The sequence below is a fragment of the Trachurus japonicus genome, chromosome 15 (assembly GCF_045865225.1).
Source record: "Trachurus japonicus isolate A0001 chromosome 15, Traja_1.0".
Classification (NCBI taxonomy): domain Eukaryota; kingdom Metazoa; phylum Chordata; class Actinopteri; order Carangiformes; family Carangidae; genus Trachurus; species Trachurus japonicus.
This window is the reverse complement of record NC_140921.1, coordinates 3,609,077-3,624,609: the sequence shown is the minus strand read 5'-3', so window position 1 is coordinate 3,624,609 and position 15,533 is coordinate 3,609,077. Positions and strand designations below refer to the sequence as shown.

Sequence of the window (15,533 nt, the reverse complement as noted above, 5' to 3'; positions counted from 1 at the left end):
TCATTTATACAAGAATTCACATATTAACAAGTAAGAGTTGATAAATGATGCAGAGATGAGGAGGCAACATGCTGTCGAGACCATCAGGTGACCCTCAAAAAAAAAAAAAAGAAAAAAAAAGAAAAACGTAAACAATTTATCTCCAACTTTGTTCATCAGTTTATTAAAAATCTGATTCAACAAACTGATAAATAAAGTAAAAGACGGAGACTTCCTGTCGTCTTTAATCTCAGTTTCCTGTTGCTGCTCATGTTTCAGCACAAACTCAAACCCATAAAAAACACACAGCTCTCCACACAAGCAAACACACACACGCACGCACGCACGCACGCACACGCAAACAAACACACACACACACACACCCAGAGTCTCTTTAAATAAAACCTTAAAACAAAACTAAAAAGAACCGATCGGGATCAGTCTTTCATTCCTAATCAATACGCAGATCTGATATGTGGTGTCCGATCAATACTCGGCTGAAGCTTTGACCTCGAACTCTCGCTAACGACACACAGAGCAAACGATTAATAGGACTAATTAATATTCCTGTCTTTAATGAGGCGAGGCTCAGCAGCTGCTCTGACAACCGAAAAATATCTCATGTGAAGATCAGAGGCGTCTTATCAATTAAATCAATTAGAAATCAATCAATCAATGACTATTCCAGTTCCATCAACCCATCGATCAATAAAGTCATTTAAAAACAAAAAAAAAAGGAAATTATAAATCATGGTATGATCAATGGGAGAATGCGACGGGTGTCTTTTCAAAAAAAAAAAACATCAATAATTTGTCAATTCAGCTGAACAAAAGAAATTTTCACAATAAAAGTCATATCAGTCATAAGTTTCAACTCTTGAGTTTTTCAGAATAAAACCAATTAGTTGTTGTCGTGTTGCGTTCAAACTCCGTAGTAAATGTGAACATCATGTGTTTGACCCTGGAGGTGAGAGTCTCTCCAGGTGAGTCCGTTCACAGGCGAGTTCAGGCCAACAAACAGGAAGTTAAAGGACAATTCCAGGCGAATTCAACTCTGGGGTGTATTTTCCTATCATTTTAGGTCTAAAAGAATGAATCTGAAGATTTTCAGTTTAATTGCTCCTGTTTTGCGGTAGCTGCGTCTGTCCCTGCGTCCCCACGGCAGCAATGAATGGGAGTGGATGTAAGTTCCGCTGTTTAGGCTGTTTACATCCCTCAAAGCCGCAATTTTTTTCCACAGACGGCGTCAGATGGAGACTCAAACATGCACCCAGAAGTTTATTTACTTCAACAAGCCGACATGTTTGTAAAACTAGATCTAATTCAAAGTCTCCCGGAGTCTCGCGCGAGACCCAGTTGCCGTGCTCGGTGTGTTCAGGTGCAGTGGGAAAAGCTACCGTTTGTGTCATAAACACAGGAATATCAACTCTTTACTTGCTTCAAGTAAAAAAAACTTCTCGGCGCATGTTTGAGTCGCCACCTGACGCTGTCTGTGGAAAAAATGTACACTTCAAGCAAGTAAAGAGTTGATATTCCTGTGTTTATGACACAAGCGGTAGCTCCTACTGCGCCTGAACACACCAGCACTGCAACTTGGGTCTCGCGCGAGACTCCGGGAGACTTTGAATTAGATCGACTTTTACAAACATGTCGACTTGCTTGAAGTAAATAAACTTCTCGGTGCATGTTTGAGTCTCCATCTGACGCTGTCTGTGGGAAAAAATTGCGGCTTTGAGGGCTGGAAACAGCCTAAACAGTGGAACTTACATCCACTCCCATTCATTGCTGCCGTGGCGATGCGGGGACAGACACAACTACCGCAAAACAGGAGACATTAAACTGAAAATCTTCAGATTCATTCTTTTAGACCTAAAATGATATGAAAATACACCCCCGAGTTGAATTCGCCTGGAATTGTCCTTTAAATCTTCACGTATTGATCGATCTTGACCTATTGATTGATTATCAGAGCAGCTGCCGATCGATCGCCTCGTCTTCTTCTTCTTCGCAGCAGCTCTAAGAGATGTGCTGTAGAGGCGTGAATGAATGAGCGTGCTCCGGTGCGACTTGGCTGATGATAATAACTACATTACCCATGAGCCTTTGCTGCTGCTGTTGTTGTTGCCGCTAATTTATTCAGCTGACTGATTTTCTCAGGTTTCTAAAAAAAAAAAGATGAAGCCACAAACTCGGCTCTGATCAGCTGTTTAGTTATTGAAATGCACCCTGGGAGTTGTAGTTTTTCTGTCCATCACACAACAGAGCGACACACCTGTTTGAACCTCTGCACCAATCAGAGAGGAGGACGGCGGCGGCGGCATTTTCTTTTTCTTTTTTTCTTTTTGACCTGAGGAAGTTTCATTCTGAAAAGAAAGAGTTTATCTGAAACCGTGTGCGTGTGGGGGCGGGGCTTCGCTTTGGCTCTGCTGACGACTTAATATAGGGATCGTTCAACATTTTGGCAAATTGGTCCATTGCCATAATCCCTATAGTCATAGCAGTAGGTTCGTTACCTTTAATTGTCGGTGCAAGGTGTTTTTAGAACGGCGGAGCAGAGCTGTGAGCTGCTCAGAGCTACGCTACGGAGGCTCATTATGGGATTTCTTCTTGGTTTCCCTCATCAAACTCATCAAATACACAATCCAACAACTCCACAACGCTCTGGTGGACAAGTTGTGAGCTGCACATTCACCACGCTATGAGATAATAACACAACGTTACCACACAGAGTTGTTGTAGAGGGAAATACAGAGACTGCTTGATGAAAAACTGTCCCTGAAGGCAACGTGCATCAGCGGTTTTGCATGAATTTCCCTCTAAAACAACTCTGTGTGGTAACGTTGTGTTATTATCTCATAGCGTGGTGAATGTGCAGCTCACAACTTGTCCACCAGAGCGTTGTGGAGTTGTTGGATTGTGTATTTGATGAGTTTGATGAGGGAAACCAAGAAGAAATCCCACCGTTCTAAAAACAGCTTGCACCGACAATTAAAGGTAACGAACCTATACTACTGCTATGACGACTAATTTGCCTAAAATGTTGAACTATCCCTTTAAAGAGTCTTTTTATTTTAATTTAATTCTTCAGGATTTCCGTGTCATCGTCGTTGCCGCTGCTGCTTCGCTCTCTCTGATTGGTGGATGTGGAGACGCGTCGACTTTGAGACAGAAACCAGAAAAAAAACAAAAACCAAACGTCCTGAAAAAATCCCTGAAAGCTGATCTGAGCTCAGCGCTGGGCTGCAGGAAGCTGATTGGTTGAGAGGAGGGAGGAGGAGGGGGAGGGGAGAGGAGGGGGAAAGGGGAGGAGGGGGGGTTGTTATTAAAAAGAGAGGAGGGGAGGGGAGGGGAGGGGCAAGGTAAAAAGCTGAGAGCCAATCACTTGCTGTCTTTCTAAGCATGAGGGGGGCGGAGCTTCTTTCTTCACAGGTGCTGCCAGTCGATGGCGACCAGCGTCTGATTGGCCTCCTGAGCGTGACCTATGACCTCAGCGATGCCGTGCTGCCGCCACAGACGCTGGATCTTCCTGTAGCGCTCCGAACACAGGTGGAGGGGGTTTCCCCGCCTGCAGCAGGGGCACAACAAACAAACAAACATGTGAACAAACAAACAAACATGGGTCGATGTCGTTCAGCAGCGACGCTCAAAAAAACAAATCTTAAAGGATAATTAGTGTTTTTTTACATTCTGGACCTTATTTCTAGCATAAAATACGATCATTTCCTCCCCCAGATAACTTTGGTGTCATTACAAGTGGTTGTGATGAAATGAGCTCCAGCCGAGAGCCGCGTATATCCGTATAATGGAGTCTACAGGGCAGCAGAATGCAGCCTCTAAATAACACATTATCTGCAGAGAAACTCCTTCATTTCACCAGTATTTAGTTCTGATAGGCTAGTGCTATTCCCCCTTGTTGCTAATGCTAATGCTACGGTTTGTTTCTGCGTGTTTCCGACTTGTCAGAACAAAATGAGCAGCTGGATGAAGTTCAGCTTCCACAGGCTTCCTCTCCTCAACCTGGACTCACTAAAGCTCCGGCTAGTTGAGATAAAAATGGACCCGAATGCCGAAGCAGAATGATTATTATCAGAATGAGCCGGGCGGCGCTCAGAGATGACATCATCCAGGTCAGAGGTCAGTAGGTCAACCTACAGACCCCGGATGTTGATAACAGCTAACCCCGGACTCAGAGGGGAATAGCACTAGCCTATCAGAACTAAATATTGGTGAAATGAAGGAGTTTCTCTGCAGATAATGTGTTATTTAGAGGCTGCATTCTGCTGCCCTGTAGACTCCATTATACGGATATACGCGCCTCTCGGCTGGAGCTCATTTTGTTGGAACGACTTGTAATGACACCAAAGTTATCTGGGGGAGGAAATGATCGTATTTTATGCTAGAAATAAGGTCCAGATTGTAAAAAACAGTAATTATCCTTTAACACATGAATACATGAATAAAAAAACAAAAACCAAACTCAAATCATCAAAGACTAAAACCACACAAACAAATAATAATAACTGTAGGTAAACACAAATAACAAACAAATACTGAAATGAGTAAACAGCTAACAACAACAAATATAAAAGCAAGCAGAGCAGAAAGAGTAAACAACACCCACTTGAGTCCCTGGTCGGTCTCTCCGTAGTCGTCCAGGTACGGAGGAGGATAGAAACAGCCCTTTGTTTTACCTGCTACAAACAACACCTGGCTCTCTCTCACCCTACACACACACACACACACACACACACACACACACACACACACACACACACACACACACACACACAGACACACAGTTAACAAACAGTTAACAAACATTGTATAATTTAGATTTACACCGATGATTGACAACACTTCCAAGCCTGTTGTTATTAACCAGGCTGAGATACCAAACCAACCAAATATCTCCACATCATTGAACATGAGGCTTTCTCTCAGTGATTCTCAATGTTAAAGTCCCCCTCCAAAGGTTAGTTTTTGGTTATTTTAAAGCATTCTCTGTGGTCTTTAAATTGTGATTATGAAGTTTTTAGCCAAAATCACATATCCTGATATTATACCGATACAGCGCGTTTAGCGTTTATATCCCCATTTTCTCGGTTCCACCGAGCGTTTCAGTGACGGTGAGTAACGGTGCTTCATTATCACCGACGATGCTCCGCGCCGGTCGACAAGCGCCTATGCCCCTCAGCTGTGTGTGTGTCTGTGTGTGTGTGTGTGTGCGCGCGCGCGAGAGACACTGGGTCCAGCTGAACTAGTCCAGACTGACAGAGATTAAAGACGGTGAAACGCTGTTAAAAAAGCAAAAAACCTTTTGTTTTTTCTCGGTGAGAAACTATGGCGGACCCATACAGACTGTTGCAGGCCGCTACACCGAGCTGTCGAGCCGTTCACCTCTGAGCCAGATGCAGAGCGGGGCGGGAGCTTGTAGCACTAGTATAGTAGTAGTAGTAGTATAGTATAGTGCCCTCGCCTGGAGCTGTGACACATCAGCCCCAGTCTCCCTGAAACGGCCAGTTTGCCTCTGCCGTTGGTTCACAGCAGTTTGAAGGCAGAAAAACTCAGAAATGCAATTTTGCACTTCCTTTTCTGCTGATATGTGCTCTAACACAAGAAAAATGCCACAGGAACACATATGTGAAAAGCACGAAAAACAAGATTTTCATCGGAGGGGGTCTTTAAATAAAGGTTGAAACAAAGAGACAGTATCGTCAGGTGTCGTCAGGTAAAGTGAGTTACCTGAGGAAGAGTCCGAGTCCGGCTCCGCAGGTGAAGGTGTGAGCGGTGCAGGCGCCCACGTCTTCTCCGTCCACCTCGGTCTGGCAGCAGTAGCTCTGAGAACACAACATGGAGCCGCACACCAGACACAGAGTCGGAGCTCTGGACTTATCTCCACCGGACCGCGGACACCTGCACAGGTAAACACACAGAGGTACAGTTACTGAAGTGGCCTTTCCCTTCCTCCAACCATAAAAAGAAAAGTCTCTTACACTGTGGCTGATATACACGATATTAACGCGTGCATGGGTGCATTAAAGGGACAACGAGGAGTTTCTCCAGCGGCAGAACGAAAAATTCCGCAACAATAAAAAAGTCTCACGTTAATGTGGATGAATCTCCGTTACCACTTGTTAATGGGCCCATTTTCGAAAAATATATCGTTTTGTCTCTATGGTTATTTTGTTATTATTAGTGGTGGTGGAAATGCTGGTTGAGCCGACCAGCATTTCTTTACTTTCGGTTTCGTGGCGAGTCATGAGAATAACACCGCCGAATCTCCGTTTATGGTGGGAACTACGACGGTATGTGATCGTCTTCCAACCTCTGACTTTAATTCTTGATGAATGAAAACATGAGTCTGTCTTGCGCCGGTCAAAGAATTTCACGGTGCGGAGGCTCATAAATGTAGTGTGGAAACACTTCGCTTTTCCAAAACTCCTCGTTGTCCCTTTAAACCAGTCCAAAACAAAACGTCCAATGTTACTCAAAGTTGATTTATTTGTTCATACCATCGATAAACTTAAAGCAGAAGTAAGCAATCCGGTCGTTTTGGCTAATGCTGCGTTCCAGGCAGGCTTTTGAAATCGTAAATTACAGCTTCAAGTCACACCTTACGACTTTGTAGCGTTTCAGGCAACCCACTCGTGGTTTTCCGACCTGTTTTACCGGTGAAAGTCACTATAACGGCCACTCGTAACTTCCGACCGGTGAACTCGTACCAGATCGAACTGGTACGACTTCACAGGTCGGAAAAACACGAGTTACGGGTTGCCTTGAACGCACCATAACAGTCCTCGTCCCTACGTCACCACATTCACGGCGTCCCTTGGCTGCACACACAGCCCTGCATGCCGTTCTCTCTCCTCATTGGATAAAAACTGTAGGATACGATAAATGTTTTCTCCTGGGCTCAGAGCAGAGCAGAGTGACTGACAGACCCGTGTTTCAGACCAAACACTCTATGTAAGTGATTGCTGTCGGAAGATATAACTATTTAAGACTTATATTAACACAAATATATCACTTACTTCTGCTTTAAATTCCAGCACTGCACGGCACGGTAAAGAAACGTGCGCCTCATCAGCCTAATCAAATAACCCCCGTGGCCTGTAGTGCCTTACGTCACTTCCTTTTCCCCAGGAAGTGACCAAACACACCCCACCAAAATAAAACACAAAATAAACATCAACAATACAGTTACAGCTACAGGAGAGAGGGTGTGTGTGTGTGTGTGTGTGTATATGTGTGTGTGTGTGTGTGTGTGTGTGTGTGTGTGTGTGTGTGTGAGACTGACGTGAAGCTGGACGCCTGGTTGATCAGGACGCTGTAATCTTCCGGCAGCTCGATCAACCTGTTCGATTCCCTGGGGAACCTGACGATGACTCCGCCCCCCTGAAGCGTGTGTGTCACACCTGGATGAGAACACCATCTACACACACACACACACACACACACACAATCAGTGTTACATCATAGTTGATCGATGGCAAAACAGGAAAAGTCTCATAAATCTTAATAAAAACTCAAATAACTGATTATTGATCATAAATTCCATCCATGCCAAACAACAAATTGATTGATTATTCCTTTTTTTCTCTTTCTTTTCTTAATTTGTATTTATTTTTCCACAATAGTAACATAACATATGTTGTTTTTGCAAAGTTTCTATATGTTATGTCTGTCCATTTCTGTATTATGTTTTATTTCTTTTAACATGTCCGAAATAAACTTAAACTAACTAACTAACTAACTAACTAACTAACTAACTAACTAACATATACATTTCCCTTCATTTACATTTTTTCCTCCTTTTTTACAGCTGCACATAATCTTAACACTTATAATCAAGAATCGTGTAAAAAAGCAGTGTAATAAAAAAATAAAAAAATAGAACATAGGATCTGTGTGGCTTGTGTATGCTAGCTAGGGTTTGTGTGTGTGTCCTTCTCTTTTTAACATTTGTTTTGTATTTTTAACATTTTAACATTTGTATTTATCTCTATATATATTCATCTTGTTTAAATTTGCAATGACGCTTTTCCACAAATGAAGTTCCTAACAAAAAAATAAAGTTCTTTGAATTGAATTACATACAGAGATTTAGACTGAGAAAGACAAGAAAAATAAATAATTAAATATAATAACAATAATTAAAAAAAAGGGATAAATTATTCCTGTTGCAATATTATTCAGTTATTATTATCATCATTGATCAGTTATGATCAGAGTGAAAATGAGAAACAACATTCAGCTGAAACAGAAAATCTTTGCCTTAGATGTTGATTATATGTTGATTAATTTGATGCTAAACAACCAATTGATTATTAATTATTCCACCTCGGATATTGTGTATGAATGTGTGTGTGTGTGTGTGTGTGTGTTACCTGTGTATGAGCGGCTCCAGCAGTGTGTGTTGGCTCTGGTAGAGCTGCAGCAGGTTGGAGGGCAGACCGAGGTAGCTGCACAGCGCCTCCCACTGGCCGGGACCTGCAACTACAACACACACACACACACACACACACACACACACACACACACACACACACACACACACACACACACACACACACACACACACACACACACACACACACACACACACACACACACACACACACACACACACACACACAACATGACACTTTGTTCTCTGCCTCACCTGCTGTGTGTTGTCACATCCTGTTGTGTGTCTTAGATGAAATGTCAAGAGTGTGATCTGCTGCAACTCAATTTCCCTACGGGAACAAATAAAAACTACTACTACTACTACTTACTACTACTACTACTACTACTACTACTGTATCTGTATCTGTGTTGTTGTTACCGAGCAGGTCAGCAGGTGGCGCCGTTGAGTTCAGGTAGTGGAAGAAGAGGGCGGCGGCTCGGAGGAACGGGAGGAGACCGGCTTTGACACAACGCCACAGCTGCCACCCGGAGGAAACCTCGGGTAACAAACTGAAACACACACACACAGACACACACACAGTACGATGAACAACTGTATTACCACGTGTGTGTGTTTGTTTATGTTTATATCAGGGTATAAACAGGAATCTTGAAGTTAATTCTAATACCTTTTTAAGACTTTTTCAAGACCTTCTCAATATTTTTTTAATACCTCACCACCACTTCAAGCTGTAACCATTTACATCAGTGACACTTTTAAACGTAAGAGTTTTAGTTTGTGATAAAGACTATATAGACCAATATGATACAACAGAATTCAAAATAGGCTGGGATAATAAATAAAAGGCAAAGTTTATTAAAAAAATTTTTAAAAAAAACATTGCTCCACTCTCAAAAAACAAAAACAACAATCTTCTTTTCTTTTTTTATGTACTGGTTCATCTTTGTTTTTTAATAAAATGAATAAATTCAAACACTTTTACAATGTTTTTTAGGACTCAAACTCTTGGACAGCTAATTCAGAAAAAAATACCTTCAAAATTTAAGACTTTATAAAGTCGTGAAAAGACTTTTTAATACTTTTTAAGGGTCTTAATTTTCCCAAAATTGATTTATCACCTTTTAATACTTTTCAAGACCCCGCGGGTACCCTGCATCTGATATTGTCACGACCTGCCCTAGCTGGGTTTATTACGTTTCTTCGTTTTTTCTTTTCTTCCCCACATTTTCTTTGCTCTAGATTATTTGTGTGGATATATTTTTATTATTTGTTTGGCATGTCCTCTTTGTTTATAAACATAGCCCTTATTATTATTCTTTGATTATATATAATTTTTGACTATTATATTCTTTGGTTGATACGCACTTTTTCAAGACCTTCTCAATATTTTTCAACACCTCACCGCCACTTCAAGCTGTAACCATTTACATCAGTGACACTTTTAACGTAACAGTTTAAGTTTGTGATAAAGACTGTAGACCACTATGATGCAACATAATTCAAAATAGGCTGCAGGATAATAAATAAAAGGCAAAGTTTATAAAAAAAAAACAAAAAAACATTGCTCCACTCTCAAAAAACCAAAACAACAATCATGAGAGTCATGACATGTGCCTCAGCTCGTTTGATTTAGTTTCCAGTAGGGCTGTAGCCGATATCCGAGTACTCGAGTACTCGCTCGACTTGGGCGGTAACCGGTTCATCTTTGTTTTTTAATAAAACGAATAAATTCACACACTTTCACAAATGTTTTTTAGGACTCAAACTCTTGGACAGCCAATTCATAAAAAATACCTTCAAAATTTAAGACTTTATGAAGTCTGTATTGCACATATAATTTCACTGCAATGATCTTGTATTATTGTATGTGACAAATAAATTCTCTTGAACTCGCAAAAAGACTTTTTAAGACTTTTTAAGGGTCTTAATTTTCCCAAAATTGATTTATCACATTTTAATACTTTTCAAGACCCCGCGGATACCCTGCGTAGGTGTGTGTGTGTGTGTGTGTGTGTGTGTGTGTGTGTGTGTGTGTGTGCTCACCTGCCCAGGTGTCTCCTCAGTGTGTCATAGAGCTGACAGGTGAACTCCTCCTCCTCTGATCCTCCACTGTCCTGATCCATACACACGTCGTCTACACACACACAGATACACACAGACAGGTAACAGAGTGAGACAGGTGTTTGCTGTGTATATATACTGTATGTGTGTGTGTGTGTGTGTGTGTGTGTGTGTGTGTGTATGTGTCTCACCTGAAGCCGAGGTGAGCAGGATCTGAACCAGGTGAGCCACGATGACCAGGTGAAGGAGGTGGAGGTGGGCGGAGTCAACGAGGCTGCGTCCCGATTGGTCCAGAGTGTGAACTGAGGTGTAGGACAGCACACTGTACACCTGCAGAGACAAACACACGACACACACAGGCTTTTATTCTGAAATCCAGCTGGAACTGATGAACCAACTAATCAACTAACTGACTGACTCAATAACTAAATGACTAACTAACTAAATAACTGACTGACTGACTCAATGACTAACTAACTAACTCACTCACTCACTCACTCACTCAATAACTAAATGACTAACTAGCTAAATAACTGACTGCCTTGTGGTGGAAAATTGCTATTGGGTGCATGCTACCACTCCAGTCTTGTTCTTTGACTCACCACCGGCAGAATCAAGATTTCCGCGACAGACTCAATAATTAACTAACTAACTGACTCAATAACTGACTGACTAACTAAATGAATAACTAAATAACTGACTGACGCAATAACTAACTAACTCAATAACTAACTGACTGACTAACTGACTCGATAACTAACTAACTAACTGACTCAATAACTAACTCAATAACGAACTGACTGACTAACTGACTCGATAACTAACTGACTCAATAACTAACTCAATAACTAACTGACTCAATAACTAACTAAATGACTAAGTAACTGAATAACTAAATAACTGACTTGATAACTAACTGACTCAATAACTAACTGACTCAATAACTAACTGACTCAATAACTAACTCAATAACTAACTGACTCAATAACTAACTAAATGACTAAGTAACTGAATAACTAACTGACTAAATAACTGACTAACTAACTAACTAACTGACTGACTCAATAACTAACTAACTGACTCAATAACTGACTGACTAACTAGCCCAATAAATAACTGACTAACTAAATGAATAACTAAATAACTGAGTGACGCAATAACTAACTAACTCAATAACTAACTGACTGACTAACTGACTCGATAACTAACTAACTGACTCAATAACTAACTAACTAACTAACTGACTAACTAACTAACTAACTAACTAACTAACTAACTAACTAACTAACTAACTAACTAACTAACTGACTAAGTAAATGAATAACCAAATAACCAACTAACTAACCAACTAACTGACTCAATAACTAACTAACTAACTAACTAACTAAAGAACAGGAAGTGATGAAACTCACCAGCAGGTGGAACATGTCGACGTCGAGGATACACACGTTGTTTTCCACCTGAGAGTCTGGAACCAGGGCTGAAACACACACACACACGCACACACACACTTAATACAGCTGCCTCTGTGTGTGTGTAATAGAACGTGTGTGTTTATTACTGTGTGTGTGTGTGTTTTTACCTGCAAGCAGCCTGATGAAGTGTGTGTGAACTGTCTTCAGCGGAGCGCCCGTCCAACAGGCCGAACTGAACCTGGTCAGAGAGCTCAGACAGTCGTCCTACACACACACGCACACACACACACACACACAGTCCATCATTACACACCTGAACCAGACGTTAACAGTGACATCATTCAGCCCCTCCCCTCCCGACCAATCAGAATACTTCTCTCTGTGTCTGACTGTGTTTACCTGTCGACAAGGTAAACTTCCAAACAGCGGCTTCTCCTCGTCCATCAGGAGGCGCTCTGCAACAAACAACACAGTTCCTACAGCTTAAAGCCAAGTTAAATTTAAGACTTTTTAAGACTTTTTTCTTTTTATTTGGCTTTTTATTAGCAAAAATTAAATCTGTCTTTCATAAATCCGTATTTCACTGAAGTGGAATCACAGCCGCATACAAAGTAAAGCTTTCTGGTTCCTTAGAATGAGTTGTTACAAGTCGTTACAAATACATAAGTGGGCGACGCACCGAACCGAGGCGGCCATGTTGCATCGTGACCGTAGGTAACCATGGAAACTGAGCGGAGCTGTGGGCTCGGCCTGTTAAAACTGTCACCACTGTGTAGTGTGAGGAAGGACGGAGGCACTGGTGTTGCATTCAGGTGCAGTCAGGCAGACGGCCGTCGGCAAACCAACCGGATGTCATTTTACTCCACCAGAGAAAGACGGTAAAACAATACCACATCACCATGACAACATGTTGTCACGCCTGTATTGTTTTGCCTCGTGCTGGCGGACCACTTGTTTACATAGACGCTTGTTTATCCTGTTACATGCAGCGTCTGTTGTCTGTCTGACGTCTGCCCGATTTCAGGTGAATGCAGCATGAAAAATATGATTGAGTTGCTTGCAATATACAACCGCAACGCTCGATGGGAGTAATTCCTACACAATGTACCTTTAAGGTGTGTGTATTTTAATTTAAAAAATCGATTATGTGACATAACGGCATCAATTCAGAATCGTTCCATTAACGCTTGTTCATCCTGTTACATGCAGCGTCTGTTGTCTGTCTGACGTCTGCCCCATTTCACATGAATGCAACCAGGGTATATACAGGAATCTTGAAGTTAATTCTAATACTAATTTTAAGACTTTTTCAAGACCTTCTCAATATTTTTCAATACCTCACCGCCACTTCAAGCTGTAACCATTTACATCAGTGACACTTTTAACTTAACAGTTTTAGTTTGTGATAAAGACTAAAGACCACTATGATACAACAGTATTCAAAATGAATAAAAGGCAAAGTTTATAATAAAAAAAAACAAAAAAACATTGCTCTCAAAAACTCTCAAAAAACCAAAACAACAATCTTCTTTTCTTTTTTATGTACCGGTTCATCTTTGTTTTTTAATAAAATGAATAAATTCACACACTTTTACAATGTTTTTTAGGACTCAAACTCTTGGACAGCTAATTCAGAAAAAATACCTTCAAAATTTAAGACTTTATAAAGTTGTGAAAATACTTTTTAATACTTTTTAAGGATCTTAATTTTCCCAAAATTGATTTATCACCTTTTAATACTTTTTAAGACCCTGCGGATACCCTGGCAACATCAAGAATACGTTCTGATATGCAACCGCACCGCTAGATGGGGGGAATTCCTACATATTATACCTTTAACATTTTTAAGACGTTTGAAAAATTTGATTCAAGACATTTTAATGCCAACTAAGGCCTTGTTTTTAGATTAATGAATTCAATTCCTCTTAAGACTTTTTAAGGAAGAACCCTGTAAGAACCCTGGTTACCTGTGCTCTGGTGTGTGTGTGTGTGTGTGTGTGTGTGTGTGTGTGTGTGTGTGTGTACCTATGCTCTGGATGGTGTAGGCGCAGGTGGACCAGCTCAGCACCGGGACTCGCTGGTCCTGCTCGTTGGGGTTCACCTTCAGTCCGACCTTGTAGGTCGACATGCTGAAGGTGGTGATCATCTCGCTGACGCTGCTGGAGAACGGGTTCCTGAGGGACACAGTGACATCATCAGTGACATCATCAGTGACATCATCAGTGACATCATCATCACCACCTGCCGGCCAGAGATGGACAGAGTACTCGACCCCAGTACTTGAGTAAAGGTACAAATACTACTGGTCAAAATTTACTCCGTTACAAGTAAAAGTAGCTCAGTCGACATGTTACCCGAGTAAGAGTAAAAAAGTACTTGCTTTAAAAGGCACTTAAGTATCCAAAAGTACATGCTTTTAAATTTACTTTAAGTAAAAGTAAGAATAAGAGTAAATTTCTTATTTTTCACATCAATGAATTACTATAATTTTTTCTAAATGAATTTAAGGACCTTTAACTCTTGTTTCTGTGAATTAAGTGCTGCTTTTAGGGGTTAGGGTTTCCTTCTTTGACAAACACAGCTTGTGTCCAATAGGATTTTAGAAAAAAAGAAAGAGCAGACCTGAAAGTAACGAGTACTTTTCAGCCTTCCTAGAAATTAACTCGAGTAAAAGTAAAAAATATTTGTCTTGGAAATGTATTCAAGTAAGAGTAATAAGTACCAAAGAAATCTAATACTCAAGTAAAGTACAAGTAAATTTACTCTTTTACTGTCCACCACTGCTGCCGGCTGGCTCCGCCCACTGATGGAGGTTATATATACGATACAGGGTTATATTATATATTGATCGGGGGGATCGGTAGAAGCAGCTGCTGACTCACTGTGGAGTGAAGTCGACTCTGAATCCTTCGGGAACCGGAGGCTCCGCCCCCTCCATCGCACCTGACACACACACACACACACACACACACACACACACAAACACACACATACACACACATACATAAGTTAACACACACATAGACACACCTTGCAGTGACTCCGCCCTCTGAATTACTGACAGGTGACTCACTTTCAGACTGCTTCCTGTGGGAGGAGTGTAGTGCTGCTATCTGCTGATTGGTCGTCCTAAGCCACGCCTCCAGATTGGGATGATTGACACTGATAGAAAAAAAAACAAAACAAGAGGAAGGTCACCTGTCTGCAGGTGTTTGATCAGGTTGGGTGTGTGTGCACCTGTGGTTAAAGGGACATTGTGTAACTTCTCCTGTTATCTATTCACGAAAATCGAATTAGCCGTTCATATCATTCATATCTACATGGAGCGGGTAAGCTCGGTGCTGCTGCCATGTGGTGTCGGCCATGTTTTTACGTTCAGTGGCAGCGTGACGGTAGGAAACCACGGAAACTCAGCGGAGACACCGGAGCTGTCGGCTCAGGTGGAGGTGGCGTCTGTGAAAAGTCACCGCGGTAACGCAGTGAGGAGGAATGGAGCGTTACACTGATGCTGCATTCACCTGCAGTCGGGCAGACGGCCGTCGCTAACAAACCAGATGTCATTTTAGTCACAGAAGTCGAGAGAAAGCCGGTAAAACGTGGGTCTGGTCAACAATACGACATCACCATGACAACATATTGTCACGTGTATTGTTTTGCCTCGTGCTGAC

General features: G+C 41.5%; 1 protein-coding gene across 2 annotated transcripts in view; it reads right to left on the bottom strand.

The window, feature by feature from the left end:
* Positions 1-2,996: 2,996 nt before the first annotated feature.
* Positions 2,997-15,533, bottom strand: part of ubr2 (ubiquitin protein ligase E3 component n-recognin 2) — a 129,116-nt gene continuing 116,579 nt past the window's right edge. For both annotated transcript variants that reach the window (XM_085799270.1, XM_085799272.1), the window contains exons 33-46: positions 14,939-15,027; positions 14,748-14,808; positions 13,891-14,039; positions 12,265-12,320; positions 12,033-12,129; positions 11,863-11,930; positions 10,642-10,780; positions 10,433-10,523; positions 8,807-8,937; positions 8,367-8,475; positions 7,277-7,411; positions 5,722-5,892; positions 4,601-4,702; positions 2,997-3,544 (exon numbers count right to left, since the gene is read on the bottom strand). In XM_085799270.1, the coding sequence (XP_085655396.1) occupies positions 3,403-3,544; positions 4,601-4,702; positions 5,722-5,892; positions 7,277-7,411; positions 8,367-8,475; positions 8,807-8,937; positions 10,433-10,523; positions 10,642-10,780; positions 11,863-11,930; positions 12,033-12,129; positions 12,265-12,320; positions 13,891-14,039; positions 14,748-14,808; positions 14,939-15,027 (1,540 nt within the window). In that variant the 3' untranslated portion in view covers positions 2,997-3,402. The remainder of the gene's footprint in view (positions 3,545-4,600; positions 4,703-5,721; positions 5,893-7,276; positions 7,412-8,366; positions 8,476-8,806; positions 8,938-10,432; positions 10,524-10,641; positions 10,781-11,862; positions 11,931-12,032; positions 12,130-12,264; positions 12,321-13,890; positions 14,040-14,747; positions 14,809-14,938; positions 15,028-15,533) is intronic.